General features: G+C 37.1%; 1 protein-coding gene and 1 pseudogene across 1 annotated transcript; both read right to left on the bottom strand.

Moving 5' to 3' along the window:
• Positions 1-6,326: 6,326 nt before the first annotated feature.
• LOC139971619 (cytochrome P450 3A11-like) lies at positions 6,327-20,715 on the bottom strand. The gene is made up of 13 exons (XM_071978252.1): positions 20,550-20,715; positions 19,121-19,217; positions 18,213-18,265; positions 17,273-17,366; positions 16,221-16,337; positions 15,137-15,225; positions 13,053-13,201; positions 12,790-12,917; positions 11,738-11,881; positions 10,566-10,786; positions 10,266-10,403; positions 9,605-9,767; positions 6,327-8,186 (listed from the first exon to the last, which is right to left on the bottom strand). The coding sequence occupies exons 1-13, from the start codon at positions 20,600-20,602 to the stop codon at positions 8,112-8,114; spliced, it is 1,521 nt and encodes a 506-aa protein (XP_071834353.1). The 5' UTR covers positions 20,603-20,715; the 3' UTR covers positions 6,327-8,111.
• Positions 20,442-20,540, bottom strand: LOC139972686 (U2 spliceosomal RNA; annotated as a pseudogene).
• Positions 20,716-21,449: the final 734 nt, after the last annotated feature.

Here is a 21,449-nt window from a genome sequence, read left to right on the forward strand (position 1 = left end):
TTAAACAAATCGACCGTGTTATTGTTAATCTGTGATAAGTTATAAATATTTCCAATGAGTTTCGAAACTAAAGTCCTTGATCAAAAGTTTACATCCAATGTAGTATACGACTTGATCAGTTTGACTGTGAATAAGAGACAACCATTAAACAGTATAAACTGAAGTGTGTTATAACACCGTAACACATGTAGACCTGCCAGCATGCAGATGCTACTGTGGGAAAATTACTAACATACAAAGTCATTACTCAAAAGGTTATTTCAACTAATGAGCTTAGGAGTCTAAACCACTGTCCCTACATTTGAGTATAGTCCTACCAGTATTAGTCCAAGTATATGCCTACCTTGTAAAGATGCAGATTTTAAGCATTTTGCAGTAAAGTGTCATCCACCTTCTGTTAAATGAATAGGCTAAATTATTGGCGAAACATTTAGAGTAGTCTGGTAAGTCCAGTAAATCATTATGCATTTAGGATTGAGTGTTCAGTAGGCTATATATAGCAACTGGCCATAAATGTAACACATGTTAAGAAAGTATAACACACATCAGTTTTAACTGAACCATTCGTCGTGAAAAGTTACACAATTTCGATAAAACTTAAAATAAAATGTGGCTAAGATATAGAACTTCCAAATTTCGAGTTAACTGAGACATATCTCCACATTTCGATATATAACGTCAATAATTTATGACTTACAAAATATTTGAAAATGGACATTTCAAGAACAAATTTAAGTTTGACGTAGAAGGTAATTCGACAATAATTGAGCCACAGTTGTCGACAGTTCGAGATTAAATGACTAGTAAAATAAATTCGATTTATTTAACAACAACAAATCCAAATTTTGAGACACAAGAGTAAAATGTCTAGAAAGACCTCAAACATGAAAGAAACATACTGAAGATGTTAGAAATTTCGAGAAACGAGTAGACGTTTCATGCAAAAGACTTGAAGTCTGAAAAGAAGATGTTATTCTGTTGGGAAATGATATCAGAATTGTTTCGCTACAAGCTAAATTGGAATGCGGGAGAATGAAAACTAATCGAGGGAATAATGGCACCTGAAAACGGCCCATGGCTTGCATTTGTACGTGCACTTGAAATATGTGAAAGATAAATATGTGGATATTTAATCGATTTGAAAATCTTAATTCAAATATTTCTGGGTGACCGAGATTCAATCTTCGACATGAAGAATGTTTACAGTTGCGTATAAGCAGCAGTAACAGCCAAGGTATATGTGCGCAGATATAATGAATAAACAATTATTTCAAATGTTTAATCATCTGAACAGAAAACCTTGCTGCTTGTTTTATGGCTATCCTTTACATTTGATGCACTGCAAAATTCCACAAAAGTTGCTATTCAGATCCTTGTGCAGGAATTTTTATCATGGGGTGCTTAAGATGTGGAACTTTTTTATTAAACACAGTCCAGGGGAAGGAGTCTAAGTTTGGAGGGGGAACAGGGTGCTATATATCTTGCAATTATTTCAATTTGACATAAACAGTTAAATCAATTGCACTTTAAAAACAGGAAATAAAGTGACATAGATGCATTAGATTTAAATTTGCAGAAATTACGCAGAAATATTTTTCATATTAGGCGTCAGCTGAAATAACTAAGCTTGTTTTTGCCATTGTTTTCTCTCTGTTCACACTCTCTCTCTTCTCATGGATCTGACATTTGTCCTAACCATTCTATTCCCAATTTCTGTCGAATATACCTGACTCTGACTCCAGAACTGTGTTATTCAAACCTTGTAGCCTGGTGACCACAATTTCTACCTTGGTCATCTTGGCGTCCCTCCAGTGGCAGATCTGTGGGACGGGTTAAGTTTAAGGGGAGGGGAAAACCCCAACTAAGGTCTTTTGCATAATTAATAGTGATTACATGCAAAATAGTAACGTATTTTACATGATTTGTCGTATTTATGTCCCAAATTCTCAAGGGTGGCCCGGCGGGGGAGGGGGGGGGTGCATATCTCAACCAATTCAATGTATCATGTTAGTTTATTTTAATTCTATAGATGCCTCCAAAAGCAAACACACACATAGTGCTTCAACACATTTCATACACCCAAAGCCATCAATGAATACTGGAATGAATGTGCCGCTTAGCGTGATGCAATCGAAAACCACGGGCGCAAACTATAAAAGGAATCATGAGGTGGGAACACTCATCTTTTATACTAGACAGGGAACACCTATTCTTCGATTGGTTTGTAATGAACTTACCTCAAACCTGTTCTCGTGTTAAGAAACCAATACATTTATCATTGCCATTTAAGCTCTTTTTGAATACCACTCAAATAGAAACATAAATCTCAACGATTACAGTCCACGAGACCGAAGGTCCGCGAGACCGAAAATATAAACAGGTCCACGAGACCGAAGGTCCGCGAGACCGAAATTAAAAAGGTCCGCGAGACCGAAGGTCCGCTAGACAATAAAGGTCAATAAAGTACAATAAAGGTCCGCTAGACAATAAAGGTCCGCTTGACAATAAAGGTCCGCTAGACCGAAATTGAAAAAAGGTCCGCGAGACCGAAATTAAAAGAAGGTCCGCGAGACCGAAACTAATACTAGGCCCCACGACATCGACGTAGCCACAAATTTAAAGTGCCACTTTGGGCACATTTTGAGATTGATATGGGGGGGGGGGGGGTTCTGTTGAGATTTTTTTGAACAATGGAAGGTCCTTAGATGCGATCTGGTGCAATGTTTTGCCAGTTTCATCATTATCATATGATATCATATTATCAGCAGATTTTGTTTCCTGTTTGAACTCTTTTACATGTTCTTTTACATATTATATCACAAAGACAAACATAGTTCTCTTTTATAATGTCTCCAGTAGGATGACTCTTGTTTATTGTCAAATGTCTGGACTAAATTTGACGAAGTTAACTGATGGACAATATAAACTTTCATATTTTGTAAGACAGCCAGAATTGCAGTGGCACCCCTCCCCATATCAATCGCAAACAGGCTCCCCCTTTCAAATTCCTGTCTACGTCATTAGGATATACATTATCTCTATGGTATACAATTAAAACACTCAATGCTAATCTACGGAAGTTTAAAAGTGCCATCAACAGAAGTAAAAACTTTGCCCCATAAGGTACAAATGTATCAAAAAAAGTTCGGAACAAAAGTGCAGTCGCGAAAGATGGGGTTTCTGACTGACACTGACCGTATCGTTGACGATTAGTGTGTAAGGGGGGGGGGGGTACATGGCAGCAGTCGGAATTTTCTGGCTCCAAAACCCATCCAGTTGGAATTTTAGCCACTACACCCCCCCCCCCCCAATCATCAGGCCTTAGCTACGTCCCTGGTGGTGTATACAGGGTATTGAGATATGGTGGGGGTGGGTGGGTAGGAGGGGGGACTCATAAGCCTACGGAAGAACTTCACTTTAGGAAGGGGGCATGACGTTCTTTGCCCAAAATTTCCAAAACCTTGCCCGAAAAATGGAAGCGTCACAATAGGTTGACGCTACGGGTATTTCTTGAAGAAAAAAATACCTGTCACATTGCCAAAAACCAGAAGCATTTTTGTGTGTTTGTGCCAAAAAATGTACAAATATTTTAAAATTTTATTATGAGGAAATTGTGTCAACTGTTACGGGATAAAAGTTAAAATTTGACCCCTAATGAACTTCTGTCTCGCGGAACTTCGGTCTCGCGGACCTATTTTTAATTTCGGTCTCGCGGACCTTTTTGTAATTTCGGTCTCGCGGACCTTTTTGTCATTTCAGTCTCGCGGACCTTTTTGTCATTTCTTTCTCGCGGACCTTGTTTTAATTTCGGTCTCGTGGACCTTTTTTCAATTTCGGTCTCGCGGACCTTTTTTTTAATTTCGGTCTCGCGGACCTTTTTGTAATTTCGGTCTCGCGGACCTTCGGTCTCGCGGAATTCCCCCATCTCGATTAACACTGGGAAACATACATACAGTATTTACTGTTCAAAAAATGTGTGACGGATGAACTTGTTTAGGCCTGATAAATGTGATCGATTCTTGGTGGAACTTAGTGTCACTCTCAGGTTAGACAGGTTCAATGTTTTCTGTGGAAAGCTTGTTACGGGCCTTTGTTTGGTGCTATACCACGACGCTAAACCACTCTCTCACATTCAGGTGGTGCTAAATGGCGACAAAAACTTCACAGCCTTGTCAGACTATACTGGGTACTCTGTCCTGATGGTCAACCTATTGCCTACGTGCGCGCTCGCGGCGGAATAAAGCTGTCAACGACCCATCACACTTCAGTTCCAACAAAGAAGCCATCTCTTCAATGGGAGGGTGGGGTTACATTGTGAGGTAATATTGGTATTTAATTAAGTTTAAACGCAAAGTTGTGCTAATAATAATGGTGTATATTTTCCCCGACTGAATTAACGTTAAGTTCCAACCCTAAGTGTCAATGGATAAGGAGTGGGACTAATTAAGGAATCATTGCATTATAGTTACTCTAGATAATCAGGCTTTTATGAAATACATATCATATGGTCACTATATATTTTATTGTTATAGTTATTTTGAAGATATAAATATTATAGTTATGAAGCCAAGGAACAGCTACTTTGAAAAAAAAATTAAAACAGCTAATACGGGAACAGTTAATTGTATGCATTGGAAAATGCGGGCTCATGATTTCAAATTTCGATGGTGATTGTCAAAACGTTAATGTCTTTCTCAAAAATTCATTTTTTTTCGAATTTCGATATTATACATGTCGACATGAAGGCTCAACTTTATTTGAAAAATAATCAAGAGCGTGGATTCAGCATCCAATACGGTACGCTTCGTATTTGTCGTTTTGGAAGCTATGGTGTTGTCGAAATGTTTGAGACTTTCTGTAGGGACAAACATATATTTTGTGAGCCAGCAGCCACCCCCCCCCCTCCCCAAACTCTATCTTTGAACCCTAGTCGGTGACGCTTCTACATTCCATGTTTCATTGTAAATTACACTAGAAGGATATATTAGAAATCAGGATTTGGAATATGTTAATGAGCTAAATCGATGATATGTTGATTTAAGTTGGTAGTCAATTTAAGCTGCTAGAAACTGGTATAAGTCCAAGGAAATTGACTTCTACCAATTTATTTTGACAAATCATCCATTTAAACTGCTAGATATTGATTTAAATTGACATATGCCGATTGATTTTATATATCATCGATTTAAATTGGTATATGTCGATTTAAATCGGTATATGTCGATTTTAACTGGTATAAGTCGAATTAAATTTAAATTGGTATATGTCGATTTAAAATGACATATCCCGATTTAATTTTTTTTAGACTATCATAGTTTATTTCGTCCTCTTCAATGTCAAAATGCAACGAAGAAACAAAAAAATCACTGCATTAGGTCACTTTAGGGCTATTTTCCGACAAGGGTTTAACTTTCAGATGGAGGTGCACAACGCTGATTGTGGTGCGATACCAAAACGGAAAAGAGACTTGTGTTGCTAAGGAACAACGAATCCTGTCGTCTGCTTCTTGTGTATGTATCACTGTGTGCTGTCCTGAAAAGCTACCTGCGTCCTAGTAGCAGTTCGATTGTTGGAAAGAAAATGGCAATATCCAATGAAATTGCGGTAAACATAAAAACATGTACATGCTCTACTAGATTCCGTTGTTTGCATATTCAAGGAGTTCTATAAGAGTTAAGTGCTGCAATAGAGCATGGCACATGACCCTTCATGGTTGGTTCATTCTTTTGCGTGTCTCCCCATTGACATAGTTGGTCCAGATTATGTATACGTCAATGTACTGTTATAAAAACTGACAGAGGTTTCACCATCCCCCAAATTCAGTAATATGTTGAATGACGAAGGAGTCACAACGCAACTAGAGGTGGCCAACACCTAGAGCAACTGATACCTGACTCCAAAATGTGAGGAGTCGCCCAAACCTAGTTTGGATCTTTGATATATTACAGTTATTTGCAGGGGGGTTGGAAGCTTCCAAAAAGTGGGGGGGGGGGCACAACATCAGAGGGGCACTTTCTCATTCCACAAGCACCACTCGTTATGGTCATGGAAGAATGTACAGCTTCTGAAAGAATACCTTGTTAAGTTTAATGTGTAGTAAAACAGGGTCATAAACATTATTTACTGCGAAAAAGACACTGTTCAGGTGACTGTTTCACAGAAGCAAATTACACAAGACCTTGGGGTAGGAAGGTTCCAAAATTGGGGGATGGGGCACATCATCTGAGGGGCACTTTCTCATTCCACAACCACCACTAGCTATGCTATAAACCGATTCACACCTGCCATATCACTTAAATATAGGATGTGCTAGTATGCTATCAATATTATTTATTGAGATTGTTTATTGTTAACCCTGCTACAAAAAGATATGGGATGCCATTTTAAAAATAGCATGTACAGACTAAACATAAAATAATTAAAATACAATATTAAATTTAACAAAGGCTTAAGATATCCAAAAGACAGTTCTTCATCAAATGGCACATTTTATTTGCCAGTAGGGCACATTGACAATTTTGGAAAAAAGTGGGGGGTACGTGCCCCCACTGTCCCCCTGACTCCTACCACCGTGGTTATTTGTTCCTTGGTATACTGGTTTTGTATACCAAGCTCTCATTTTCAGGGAGACCACCTAGTTCACTCTCATTCTTTATATGTTTTCTTTGGTACCTTGTCGTTGGTTGCAATGTCATTGTATTCAATAAAAGTTAGCATAGAAAATTATACTTTTTATGTAAGCAAAAACAGAACTAGTAACAAATAGCAGAGACTTGACATTTAGTTTCTGAAGCTTTTAGAATCATTTATTTGCTATTGTTCTTTTATGAACTTAAGGAAGTTTTGAATATTGAATTGATTGTCCACATTCTGAAATTTGTCTTACACAGGTCGTAAACGAAAAGAAAATAATTAAATATATGGATAGAATTAGGCACAAATGAGTACCTGAAGTGGCCCCTAAGTGTACGTGGTGGGCATAAACGCAGTGCAGACCGGTTGAAAATGTAGTGCTCAAACAAGGGGTGTCTGGGTCTTGCATGATTTGTTTCACTTTATTGCAGACCCTCTCATGATACAAGTACTCTAACGATGGTAATTGAGCACCGATTACCCGCTGAGCAACTTTCCTAGATTGCTCTAGCATCTTCACATCGATTCTTGTACCATTGGCAAAGTAACAAATTATGTTATACATCGAAACACTGTGAAAGAGGGATTTATAGAACTAGGTCATGATTGTTTTATCCTCTCTGAGGGTCTTCAGTGTTTCTTATGTACAATTGTGGCATTACTAGACCAGTCAATTTTGTTACTCAGCATGGTTCCTAAGTACTTATATTTATCTACTTGTTCTACTTGTGCCCATGAACATAGATGGGAGCGTGAGTTACTGGCTTGCGACGGAAATCTCTAATCAGCTCCTTAGTTTTGGTCAAATTAAGTTCTAACAAATGATCATCGCACCACTGGACAAACCTTGCAATCGTGGTGGCGTATGAGTCAATGATAACATAATATACCATGTAATTCAAAATATACCATATAATATAAAAATTTCTTGTGAAATAATGAAAGACTATTAGGAGGAAGCATGTTACGATGCAGTGAATTCTGTTCCAAATGCTACCCATACAAAATTTAAAAATACGATTTATTGAAAACATTGTCAATTACAAACGTTTATCAAACCACCGACCCATTTGTTTTCATAAACATGTGCTGCTATATATGATCAATGCATGAATAAAATAATTTACCACAGTCCAAACATGTGAGGTTTATGGCATCAGCTGATACCAAAAAAATTAAATGTATAAAAAACTACGAGGCAAAACATATAAACAAAGGTCCCGAGTACTCTTTCAAAAACAGTTTAAAACAATTTGGTAGACAATTGATAAATAAACCAGACCAGCCGTGGATGAACTGCTAAGGCTACAGTTTATATCAAACTAAATTTAAATCCTTTGAAGATGCTACAGATGTAAGTAACAGGAAATTTTTATGATTGATTTAAGGAAGACGAAAATTAACAAAGTGATAAGAAGTGTGATCAAGAAACACAAAAATATCTATCCTCCAACAGGCAGATGACCACAGACAAGTCTTTATTCTCTGGCAGTAACTCGAAGTGTTATGCCTTTGTCTGGAGTAGGGTTCACCTTTCCCATTTTAATAGGAACCTGTGGGAGCAAATAGATGGATTCATTAAGCAACCAAGCCAAGAGACTGAATGATTATTTGACATGTTTATATGAAAGCATTTAATAAAATGTAAGTAATATGTAAACGATACACACCAGATTTCTATTGTTGTATCATTGACTCAAAGCGATCGGCGAGGTCACTGCACTTAAGTTCAACCAAGAGCTACATATTTACATGGACTACAGACTTTGACCTTTGTTGATCTGTTAACCAGCACTGACCTCATCCCAACCTTTGGCCTCCACTAAAAACAAAAAGGGCATTGTGCTTCACAAGGTCGCTTCACATACCAGCTCATCCATATACCATCCATATACCATTTCCAATTATGGAGTTATTGTGTTTAAAAATCAAGGTGTTACATACACTACACTGTGATTACAGCATCACATCAATTCATCTTATCTACAGCAAGTGTTCAAACATAACATCCTCTAATTTTGTTTTATTATGTGTTGATAAACGTCAGAATATTAACTACACATGTACCAGGTCCAATGGACTAATTCATGACATGCAGTACATAATCAGTAGTTCAGTACATAATGCTTCAGGAAATAATTAGTTCATTAACATGACAGAAATAGGCTTTCCAAATAAATGTTTCCAAGTAATAAATGTCGAATGTAGTGGCATGTCAGAAGCCTCCATTAATTGAAAAAAAAATGCTCACAATTTATTATGATAGGAATCAAGAAACAACATCAGAATTAATATTCTATAACATAAGCAGCTTTACATGCAAACTACCTGGTCAATTTCTGGAATCTATTTATCAATCCAATTCCTTGCCAACTGCTTACCATCACATTAAATGTCTACAGACTTCACACTCCATAAGAATGCTAATCATTTCAAACCAAACCCTGCCCCACCCCTCACCAACTTGTACATCCCAATAAATTCATTTCTTTATTGAAAAATCATCAGTTTGCAACTACCTGAGAACAAGCACCACCAAACTCAACAATCCTAATGGGAGGGGTGGTAGGGGGGGTGGGAGGGGTGGAGGTGAAGAGAAGATGGTTATCAGTGTATCATTTCATTAGCACCTCAGTGTTAGCACATATGTGCAGTCTGCTTTGTTTGACCAATGAAATGTTTACTTAAGCAAAAAATGACGGATGAATTTATCACTCAATGATGGGCAGATGACAAAAATGGAAGTTCTTTTCTAATTTCTTCAAGTCATGTTATCATGCATGGATATTTTCCTAACTACTAAAACCACACATGTTAGTTGTTAATAATATCTTGTGCTTAACTGTCAGAGTACTGAAAATATATGACCATAAAGCTGGTTCGGCAACAACAGAGGTATCCTCAACATCACCTCATGTTTCCAAGAAATTCAAATTATGGTTGCTGATATTTTGTCTTAACAATTACTTACATCTGTCTTCTCACAAGGCTCAAACTTAAAATTTTGAACCATTCTGACCAAAGCCGTCTTAAGAACCAGCATAGCAAATCGCATCCCAATGCAGTTTCTAGGTCCTGTACCAAATGGCAGATATGAAAAGGGGTTTCTCGCCTCTTTGGCTTCCTTGGTGAATCTGCAGAAAATTAAACCAGAGATATAATTAAGAATCACATCTATCAATTACTAGAAAGCTAACAGGCTTACCAATTCCTTGTCATGTTGCATACATCTGTAGTTGAAGTGCAAGGACACACATGACTCTTTGATTTCATCCTAGTTATGCTTATATGATATAACATACTGACAATAAAAATACAAATATGGTCCATGAATTCACTGTTCCCTTGATAATTTAATTGCAGTTGTACCTAGTACTTAATCTGTATTATATGTAGACTGACATCATGCCATAACTCATGAACGAAGCACTGATGGATCTCAAGTGATCAACTGAAAAAGTAGCTGTCACCAAACACACAGAAGGGATCAAAGTTCACTTAATTCAAAACATTTGTTCAATGCAATCAACCCAACAAGCTGACTGAACTGACACACAAATGGACACACAAAGAATACAAAAATACATATATGTATGGGATTTGTGGTCAAGATAAAATGAAATCGGACTTGCCTCTCAGGATCAAATTTCTCTGGGTCCTCCCATTGGTCAGGGTCATGATGTAAGGCCATGATGTTGACAAAGAGCTGCTGCCCTTTCTCAAAATGATATTTGCCTATCGTAATAGGTTCCTGACAGACACGATCAACCCTGTAGAATAACAAATATCTTCAATAAGTTTGTCTACATTGGCAAATTGACCCGTTTTGATGATCATAAATTAAAATGGCAGTCTACGAACACTTGAAAGCGACCAGGCATAAATTTACAAGGATGAAGCTGTTGTAGTAGAAAAGGGGAGAAAGCACTTACACAGAAGCTGGTGGATAGCATCTTAAAGTCTCACTCAAGACCATGTCCAAGTACTCCATCTTGTTAACAGTGTCGTAGTTCACTGAATCCCGATCGGGTGCCTTCTCCTGTATCTCCTGAAACAACCTCTCTTGTACTTCAGGGTGGGTAGCTAGTGAGTATGCCGCAAGGCTTAAGGCAATATTGGTGGTATCATAGCCAGCTAAAAAGAATAATAAGGTCTGCAAAAAGACAAAAGGAGAAGAATAAAATACATACAATCCAGGGTTAACAATTTCCATATATTCATCGTGCCTGAGACTGTCAGCATAAGTTTGCTAGCCACAAAAACAAACTTCAAAAACAGAAAGAAAAGTGATTGGACTATTCGATCCAAATCTTTTATTCTTATTTCATTTAAAAGTGAATGATCGAGTCCCCCGGATGCCTAAAGTCTAAGTAAGGCCCAAGTCTGGTCTGTGGACTGAAGCATTAGTAGTTATTAACATGATCATGAATTAGTGTAAATTCAAAAGATCACAAGCTCCTTGTTTTACAGACATTGCTAGTTAGTAAAATTCCTACTTTCTCTTCTTTAGTGGAAACAAATCACTGAACTTCCAGTTTTGATGTCTTTTTCGTCCGTAACAAACTTGAAGCATTTAATGCCTTGAATCTAAATACAGATAATGCAGTATGTTCAACAAGACTGTCTTCTAGTTTTATATCACTAAATTAAATTGACATGGACTATTTAAACATTTGAAGTATGAAAGATAATAACTGCAATGATGGACACATATTATACCACTCTGTACTGTAGTACCTCAATCAAGACTGTAATGGCTTGGATAGTAGAGACAAAATTAAATAAGTTTCAATCAGAGAAACATTTTGTTTCTTCTTCGTTGCACTATGACCAAGGGTAAAGAAAAATTGGCATCAAGAACCAAATAGTGCCTCCCACATTTTGTCAAATGGCACCCTGAAAGTATATTTTAGGCCCACTTTTGGAAAGGGGCTACTTGATTCAGAAAAGACCTAAGGTTCTTGAAAGTTTCTCTCACTCCTGTCATTCACCGAGTTAGGTAACACATCACAAAGGGAAATTTTGCAGGCAACAACGCTCATCAATCTTCTAAATTCTTCGAAATATAAGATCTTTGCGAACAGAATCTAAGGCAACAACTTACCTGAGCTATGATTTCGGCATCAGTGAGGTCAGTCTTATTACTTTTGCCTGAATCTTCTCCAGCAATTTCAGGAATATCTTCACTATCATTACTCCCTTCGTTGGTCTTGTGAGCATTAACCATCAATTGTAAAATGTCCACTCGCTGCAAATAAAGAATGCAATGGAAGAGATTACAAAAGTATAACATGTATGTACTCTCTTGACAAATATTGATTGATTGACTGATTGATTTGTTCATTCATATATTGATTGACTGATTGATTTGTTCATTCATATATTGATTCATTGATTGATTGGTTGATTCATTGATTGATTTGTTCATTCATATATTGATTCATTGATTGAATGAACGATTCATTAATTAATTCCATTAATTGTTTCAATTATTTATGTGTGTGAACCATCATCCTGAATGATCATAATTAATGTACAAATATTGAGAACACTTTAAACTGAATCCATGCAAATGATTAAAGCAGTACATCCTAATGATTTCATCAATACCTTCCAATTTAAAGGAGATCAGTATTGCTACAAAATCCACCACTTTGAAAGTTCTCCATCAGTTAGTTTTGAAACCACATAGTGGAACAGCCGTTTGCATTTGCCCAGAATGTTTGCCGATGGTCCAATAGTACGACTGGATAGGATTCATTTGATCGATCAGTCAGATACTATCCTACATCGGTATGTTGATCCATCTAAAATCTGCATCAAATGCTCTCGTATAAAATGTTGAGAGGCATCACAAAGCCCGTCGGCTTTCTGCTTAGTACAATGTCTTGACACACTCACTGCATTTGAATATTTCTTTCATAGTGCTCAGAAATAGAGCAGCCACTTCCGACCACATTGAGGAACCACATCGAAGAAACAGACAAAAATCAGCTTCAGGGAAGTAAATGAACCGTTCTATTTTTCTCTGAGGGATTTGCGGAAGATTAATTATTACGGCTAACCAAGTTACCCTCTTTAAAGTTTAGATGAATAAATGGGTTTCCAACACACAAAAAGTAACATCAAGATTACCTTATTGACATGATAGCTCACCTTGACTTCTTCATCTTGTCTTATATGCATGGCTTGTTGGGTAACATCCACGAAGAACTTCTTGGCTTTATTCGCAATGAGCCCAACATCAAAGTAGTTGCAAATAGGACCAATTTGGGGAAGAAATACTGTAAGAGAGAACAACAGAGAAATAGCTGACCTTTTTCTTTCTTAATTTCTATGGGGCTATGAGAAGTGGAAACGTCACGAAACACTGGCATGTGTTAACATATTTATGCATTGATTCATGATAACAAACTTACTTGAAAGTATCAGGAAAGGATTGTAGAAATTTATATCCACAAATGCTCTTGCATTCTTGACAAAAGGACTGTCGGGATTTTCCTGTGAGTCAACTTGAATGCCAAAACCTCCTTTAGCAATGCAGTCCATGGTCATGTTGCCAAAGATTCTGAAATAAAAAAACCCATTGTTTTAAAGACTTTGACCCCCTGATGAAACTCAAGTGATCATGTGCATAATTCGTACAAGCTTTACTTTTGCAGTTTTTGTATTCACAAGGTTTTCAGACTTTGAATGACCTTTGACCACCAATATTAATAGGGGTCTTAAACTCACCACGGGATCTACATACTAAGTACGTGTTTCACCTAAGCTTCACTTTGTGACTTTTTGTATATACAAGATTTTCAGACTGTGACCCTGTTGGTCTCAAAGGACCTTGACCTTTGACCAATTTCAATAGTGTTTGTACACAGTAAGGTATGGGGTATCTGCAAAGGGGCACTCCCCCTCCCCCCTCCCCACCTGAAAATCATAGTAAAAAATGCAAGAATTATCTTGTCCCCCTACCTGGACTCCCCCCCCCCCCATATATAATCCAGTACGCTGTTTTTGCTTTACTGAATCACTATCAGAGATTGTTGAATATTACAAGTACCAAAGATCACCAATACACTGACCCAACCTCACTAAAATATAGATAAATTCTATAAGATCCATCAAAATAAGAAGTCAAAATAGATCCTGTCCTCAACAGTGAAAGCCAGAGAGTGTCATATCCTGGTGTCTACAGGTAAAAAGGTCCCCACACATTATGAGATTCATACAAGATTCCCTTCTTGAAGCATTGTGTTTTCAAGGTTAACATGTTTTTCTCTGCTGGCCTTAAATTACCTCTGATCTCCACCATTAATTACCAATAGTCATCTTGAACTCAATTAATTGTGAATCCCCTTCCTTTCACTTTAAAGGCGATGCCTTCTTTAGTTGCTATTAGATAAAGCTTACAAAAGCACTTCATCGACATGTACTAGAACTGCAAAATGAAACTGGGGGGGGGTAGGTGGTGAGGGAAGGGAGAGAAGGGGTGGTTCTGTTTGTTTTGTTTTTTCCGTTCTCTTTTCTAATTGTAAATTCTGTATTTTTTTCAGGGAGTGTCACTACCCGACAAGCCCTATAGGATTTTTTAGTACACTTCCTTTCACAAGTTTTGTTTCTTATCTCCTTCTATGTCATATGTCATACTTATTCTTGTGATAGAACAAAAATGAAAAAATGAAATAAACTAATAAGTGATTCATAAAAGATCTCCTTGATTGAGATATCATGTGTACACGGTTTCCATTCCTGGTAAGAGCTGATAAGGAGGAAGATCTTACTCAGTTCCATAAGTGAAGCATTGCAGAATCGGATTCCACTTATCTGTGTTTCTTCAATATTTGTTAATAGGCCTCTTATTGAGCAAAGTTCACAGCAATACTTCAATCCTGGCAATTTTTGTTGGAGATACCTTACTTCCTTTTTAACATGACATAATATAACAGAACAGGGAGTTACAACTTTGCAGTGTGATTTCACATATATACCTCCACACATGACAAGATAAAGTATCATTCTCTTTAATTCCAATTTGTTTATGAAGAGTCCTGAGCTAAGTCTATGCCACTGCTAGCAGGCTTTATCTGTTTCATAGACAAAATGTCAGGTGAAAATACTTCTAAAATTGAAGCACGATACTGATGCTTACACATGTATCACTGACCACATATCAATACATCAATGAACAAAACGCCATTACCAACCTTCCATTCAGATATCACAAAACACAACTTTACACGTTCACATTCAAAAGATGGTTGCCTTAGATGCTTGGCCACCTCCCATTCAGCCATCCTCCTCCTCCTCCCTCCCTCCCCGACCCTCTACCCTCAACTGTGAGAGAATAAGCAAACTAAAACTTGACTTGGTGAAAACAACATATTTCCAAATGATATTTTAACAGCTTTACAGAGTTACCATTGATGAAAACCACAAACTTTACTTTTCATTAAATGATTTAAATCAGGCACATGCTTTCTTGACCAGTGATATGAATCAAACTTACTTTTTGACCTCAACATCTGGGTCAATACTTATTTTAGTCCTCATGTGCTTGATGAGTGAATCGCAGCTGTCATTCAGGAGAGCAGCAATCTTTAAACAGAATGAAACACAAAATTTTGGGTTAACTTTTACCGCTTACACAAGTTAGTGTAAACTTCCCTTGAGCAAACACTGCACACAATGTGAATAGTCCCTACAGTACACTACTATACTGTAGAACAGTTCTCTGCCTTTTGGCTAAGATCATGTGTAGTATCTGTTTCTTTTGAGGGGAATGGTCATGCACACCCGACGATGATCACACAGTCACAGTCCCGATGCAGGGGGACTGGGGTTAAGAGCGGATCAGTCGTTCGATTTTTGTGCCCAGGTTCTTTCCTGGGCGATTTTTTCTTAAAAAGTAGTTCTTGAAGACAATCAGTGCATAACAGCAATGGGTTAAAGCCTGTGTTTGTTATAAAGACACAAGAGGAGCAATCTCAATACCACTGATATGTAATTGTTGAGATTTATGCTGCGGTGCACACATTGTAAAATGTCGATGTAAAATTCTCTATTTATCACTACTTTTGACCAAGGAAGTTGTGAAATAATTCCATCAATATTTTTTTTGTCTTATTGATGAAAGGGAACATGAGATTGAAACGAAAGTGGACAAGATTCTTTCATTCTGCATTTATAATAACACTGACTATAAATTCATGATTTTCAAACAATTGTTGGCAGAAATATCAACATCCAAAATTTATCACACCAGTGTGGCACTAAGAAAGGAATTTATAGTCTGTGTGTACTGTATGTTAACATTTATTCAGCCGCTTCCAGGGGCGTCGGAAGCTATTTGGGATTGGTACGGCAGATCAGAGCGTGGCCATCTATCATAATTATCCGGGAGACGTTTGTTAGGTAAAACTACGCTACGCGCCACCATGGTTATCGAGTAGTGTAATGGAGAAAATTTTGAAAAAAATGCCTCCCAGATTGCAGGAAATGGCACTTGCCGAGCTTGAAAACAAGACCCCTTACTTTTTTTTTTTTTGCGCCGTGAATATTGGTCCGGCTCCGACGCCCCTGATTTCACTTACCGGTTTCATTTTGCTGGCACTGAATGCTGGTGTAATGGTGTTTCGTACTTTCCTCCATCGTGAACCTTGCAATGCTGTCAGTGCCTTGTTCAGAGGGTAATCGTCAAATGGTGGAAGCTGGCAAAATTAAAGTACAAACCCTGTCTATGCCAAAAAGCTTCTTTTTTTTTTTAAATTTCCTCCAAGAAATGAGCATAATGAATTTTACCTTCATGTTTCATTAGCTCAAAACCTGAAGTTACATCTTAAATTATCACTGTGTATTATCTGCAACCATCTATGGATGCTGATACCACGCTTTCTTTGCATCTCAAATAAATTTGTAACACTTAATGCACCAGATAAACTTGGTCCCATGGACTTTAATGATAAGGTGGTCATGACAAGCCCCTTTTGAGATGTAATAATCGGTATATGTACAGTACAGTATATTCTTCAGATTAGAAAAAACTGTTACATTGACTTTCTCACAGATGTGCTTAATAAACGGTAGCTAGCACTGAGAGTGAGAGGTTGTGTACCCAGTATTTGCAATTGGCCTACTGTACGTGATAATAGTGGGGCTACAGTAGAAGTTTCAACTCATTAAACAGGTGAACCAATAGTCATGACCAGGCTGACATTATAGTAATTTTGTTGACACTACAATGGTTCTGGAACGTGTGTGGTATAGTTAGGTACATGGTACTTGGTTATCTTGTTGGCTTGATGACAGAAATCACAGGAAAATGTTAAGATAATTAGAAAAAATTTGGAATTCAGAATTTCTAATGTTCTAATGGGGAAAATGATGGGGCCAATGAAATCAACAGGTTTAGGTTGTTTTCAGAAGTCTTTCATATAATAAATTTCACACAATAGTTTACTTCTGTACTGTATGCCAATTAGACCTGGCCAGTTAATTGGCATGAGTACCCACAGCTCTCATAAAGTAATACCATCTACTGTACTAGACAAAATTGCTCAATTTCATCTCCTAGGCTGAACAAGTTTGCACTGTATTTGTCAATTCTTGTATACATACATGAAGGTAGTTTGTTGTTGTGACTCACCGTACGATTATAAAAATGTGAAAAGTTTCTGACCATGACTTCTTTCAAGATTTCAGGATCGTGAATTAAGATAAAGGGGCTACCAAGGAAAAGCCTGTATAATGACGAGAGAGAAAACAAATGAAAACCATATGCTGGAATTAAAAATGAAATATTACTTTATCAGTTGTTTTTTCTTGACATGTAACTTCCAGAATAATACTTCAGTTTTAAAATTATTTAACAATTTTGTGTTATTCTGAAAAGAGGAAAGAAGAGATCTCAAAAGTTTTCTGGAATGAGATTCAAGAAACTCAACTTAAAATGCTTTCTCTTTTTCTACTTTGTGTTTTCTCTGTCATAAGTATTTTTTCTTTGTCACAATAGGATTAGATTCTAATATTTGATGCAATGATAATTGTACTTCTCTTAGCAAATGTTGCAGAATGGATATTGTCGGAACTACCACTCACATTAGGCCCATTGAGCATTCTATTGGAAAATGCAAAGATACTGTAACCAACTGAATATTTCCCTTTGAAGTTATATATAAAAACTCATATATTCTTGCTAGTTGATTACAACACTCTAACCAGGGAGTTGTTTCAGTAACAACTCCGTGCTCTAACAAATGAACAAGAATGCTTTGGTGGATAATCGTGTGTTCCTGATTTTTGCAAATAAGGTTCAAAAGATCAGTCCAACTTTTACTAAAAAAGGACCAATCATATAAGAAAAACAGAAAAAAAAAACTTCATTGCCATTTACAGATCTACAGATATTCTTTTGGAAGACATTACTAGCTGAGTAGTTTCACTATATATCCTTGAGAAGCATTCCAATCAATTCCTATCAACTTATCAGGTGTCTCTCACAAATAAATTACGAACTACGATTTTTGCTTGTAAAAATCATGCCATTATTTACAAAAATAAACACTAGACAGTTAAAAGAAACTTACCCATGGACCTTACTGGGATGCTTGCCCATATCCAGTGTCACCTGGATCAAACCCTAGGGATGGGAGAAAAAAACAACAAAAAACATGTGTGTGTGTGTGTATAGCTCTGTCTAACATTTGAACTACCCAAGACATTGAGAACCAAAGTGGAAATCCTATAAATAAAACATTTTTTTTCAATATTTATTTGGCTGAACACTCATACAAGAACAAGTGTTTTGTGCTAAGAAATCAGATGTAACAACACATAAATTTAATGAAATATAATGAAGTTGGACTGACATTCAGGATTGAACTGGTTGTTTCTCAGACAACCTTCTTAAGGTTTCTATGTTGTCTGAACAGCATGAGGTAAGTTTGCTAACAGAATGAGAAAAAAAAGAAGAAAAAAAATCAAAATTTTTAATAGATTGTCGTACTCAGATAAAATACTCACATGGACAGATTGAGTAGACTAACTTTATAGGAAATTAAGTTGTCTCATTTGCCTAAAACTAAAATGAACCAAATAACTACAAATTTTGAATACATTTATGTTATTAACACTTCTAATATGGTACCTAAAGTAGTAAAATGTATCCTCTGTTATAATGCATACTGTGCAGTACGGTACTACTTTGTTCATCATTTTTGTTCAGAATGTTTTTTGGTGCAGAAAGTTCACAGGTAGAGAAGTTTAGAAACATGATTTATACTTTAGCAGCCACACATCTGCTCAGTGTAGGGTGGTTAAAGTGGTATGACGAAATGAAATTACCTTGCATCATGTACTGTTTATACATAGAAAATTGTTCCAGAACTGCTGAAAGCTGTCTAACAAGCTACTAGTTTACCAAGCTGAAATTAGTCACCAACTGTAACTTAATGCAACATGCCAATGGCACATAGAACATAACACATTTCAGTACCTTTGTTAACATCTTGTGGTAATGTCCAATGAATGGTAGTGGTCGTTCACATGGGATACCCTTCCGCTTAAAAAATGATTTCTTCCAAAAATCATACCTGTATCCATATATGGAAGAGACATAAAATTATGTAGTTTGCAAATCAATTTATGCTTTGAGGGAGAGGGAAGGGAGAGGGAAGTGGGGAGGGGTGGTATTTGTGAGTATTAAAGTGACTATAAAAGCCAGCTAAAAATCAGTTTAAGTTAATGATATAAAACCATACATAATTCAGATACACGTTGATGCTGCCATATCAATGCCAAAAATGACAATGATAAACACATGAAAATTAAATTTAAAATATTGATAAATTTGTTAACATTTTATGCATTGCAATTTAAACATACACAGATTTGACAATATTAAGTAAACTTTGGCAGTTCAAAGTCCCATATTAAACACCATTCTTGAACCCACATGCATGAAGTACGTGTTGGTTACTTATCACAGGCGCTCTCAGGGATTGCCACATTATTTTTTCATTAGGCTATCATCAGTATTTGTTGAAGACTTTTGCACACCATTTCTGCATTCCACTCATATTGGTTTTTAGTAAATTTATGAATGAACATTATGTTCCTCAGGACTGGAGATCTTCCTAAGGATTTGCCCTAGTTTTTTATATAAGTGGGAACTCATATTGGTCAGAATAGCAGGACCCCAAAATTAAGTTTCCCTTTGTATGGGTAGATTGCTATGGTGGTGGCTTGGTGGAAGGATTGAAGGAGAGACATAGGGAGCAGAAAGAGAGGGCATGTGTACACTCCAGGGTCTGGTGCAATCCTGTTTATTGACATACAATCACAATATAGTACTGTAGGCTACTCTAACAAGTAACAGTAACATATCCCTAGCTAACTAGTAATACTCACAAGTTTATAACCACACCCAAGCAACCTAGTTGCCCAACCACAAACATACAGGAAGATTAACAGTTTACCATAATATAATACAATGAGACCAGAGTCAGCAGATGATTACATAATATTATCTTGGCATGGAGACATTGCAAGTAATTACTATACTAATAAAATAAAATAAAACTGTTAGCAAACTGCTTATCCACTAGATAGCCAGCTGTTTAGGAGAATGTGTAAAAGTAAGTTGGCCTGACGTTACGATCCTAGTAACAGGATCTTCTTCAAAGGCTAAATGACAAGTAACAGACGGGACGAAAACATGCACAGAATACAGACAGGTTAATGAGCATGGTGAACACAAAGAGATAGATGTAAGTTACAGGTAAGTATCAATAGGCAGTAGATACATGCTACAGTATGTAGGCTGGAACCCTACAGACTTAACAGTGTATCACCGTTCCCCTCGAAAGGGAACAGATGCTACACAATTGATCTTAGCCAAAAGGCCGAGAAGCGATCATACTTACGAGATTACGACTATAGCAACTGCTCCAATTAATGTCCATGTTAGGGTCTCCATCTTTTTTGCTACAAAGGAACGGATTCGCAGTTCCAAACAGCACTATTGAAAAAACAGACTGTTATCGTTCACCTTCACCGCTTAGAGAAAATTACTGCGCAGTGCTATGTCAATTTTGCTATGCACTGCCCCAAGAATTACGTAATATCGTAATATTACGTAATCGCGTCACAAGCTAAATATAGCTGAATGCGGCATACTCTTATATAGTCTAGTTTAGTAGCTAAAAAGGATCAGGAGGGACACTCAAGTCACCATCAATGGCACGATAGGACAGAGACAAAAACTGAAGACACAAACACTCAGACCCGAAAACAATGCTTAAAGTGCTTGTCCAAAGCATTCTTAAACCCATTGACACTACTTACAAGTACAACTTTCTCAGGCAAACCGTTCCACTCATACACAACCCAATTAGAAAAAAAGTTATGCTCCTATCATATCATACGCAATTGTTAATTACGTGCAAAACGGCAAGAATTAGCTTGTTGCTAAGGACCAGATGTGAGATCATCGCATTAATGGTTGTCAAATATATGTTCAAGGAGTACTATAAGTGCTACAAGGGGGCACATCACAGGACCCTCCATGGCTGGGTATACGTTTTTTTACGCGTCTCGATCCCTATACTGACGTAGTCGGTCGAGGTTATTGTACAGGCCCATGTCTGTCGACCCCTACGTGACCACGGTACTTCAAGACCACCATAGGGTCGTGATCACGGATCTACGCCAAGAAACTATTAATTTGATAACAAGTTGGATCTTGAACATTCAGACTTCAAACTACCCGAATTTCTCACTGTTTTTCGATTTTCCGAATTCTGCCAATCGATCATTTTACCCAA

Source organism: Apostichopus japonicus, chromosome 8, assembly GCF_037975245.1.
Source record: "Apostichopus japonicus isolate 1M-3 chromosome 8, ASM3797524v1, whole genome shotgun sequence".
Lineage (NCBI taxonomy): Eukaryota > Metazoa > Echinodermata > Holothuroidea > Aspidochirotida > Stichopodidae > Apostichopus > Apostichopus japonicus.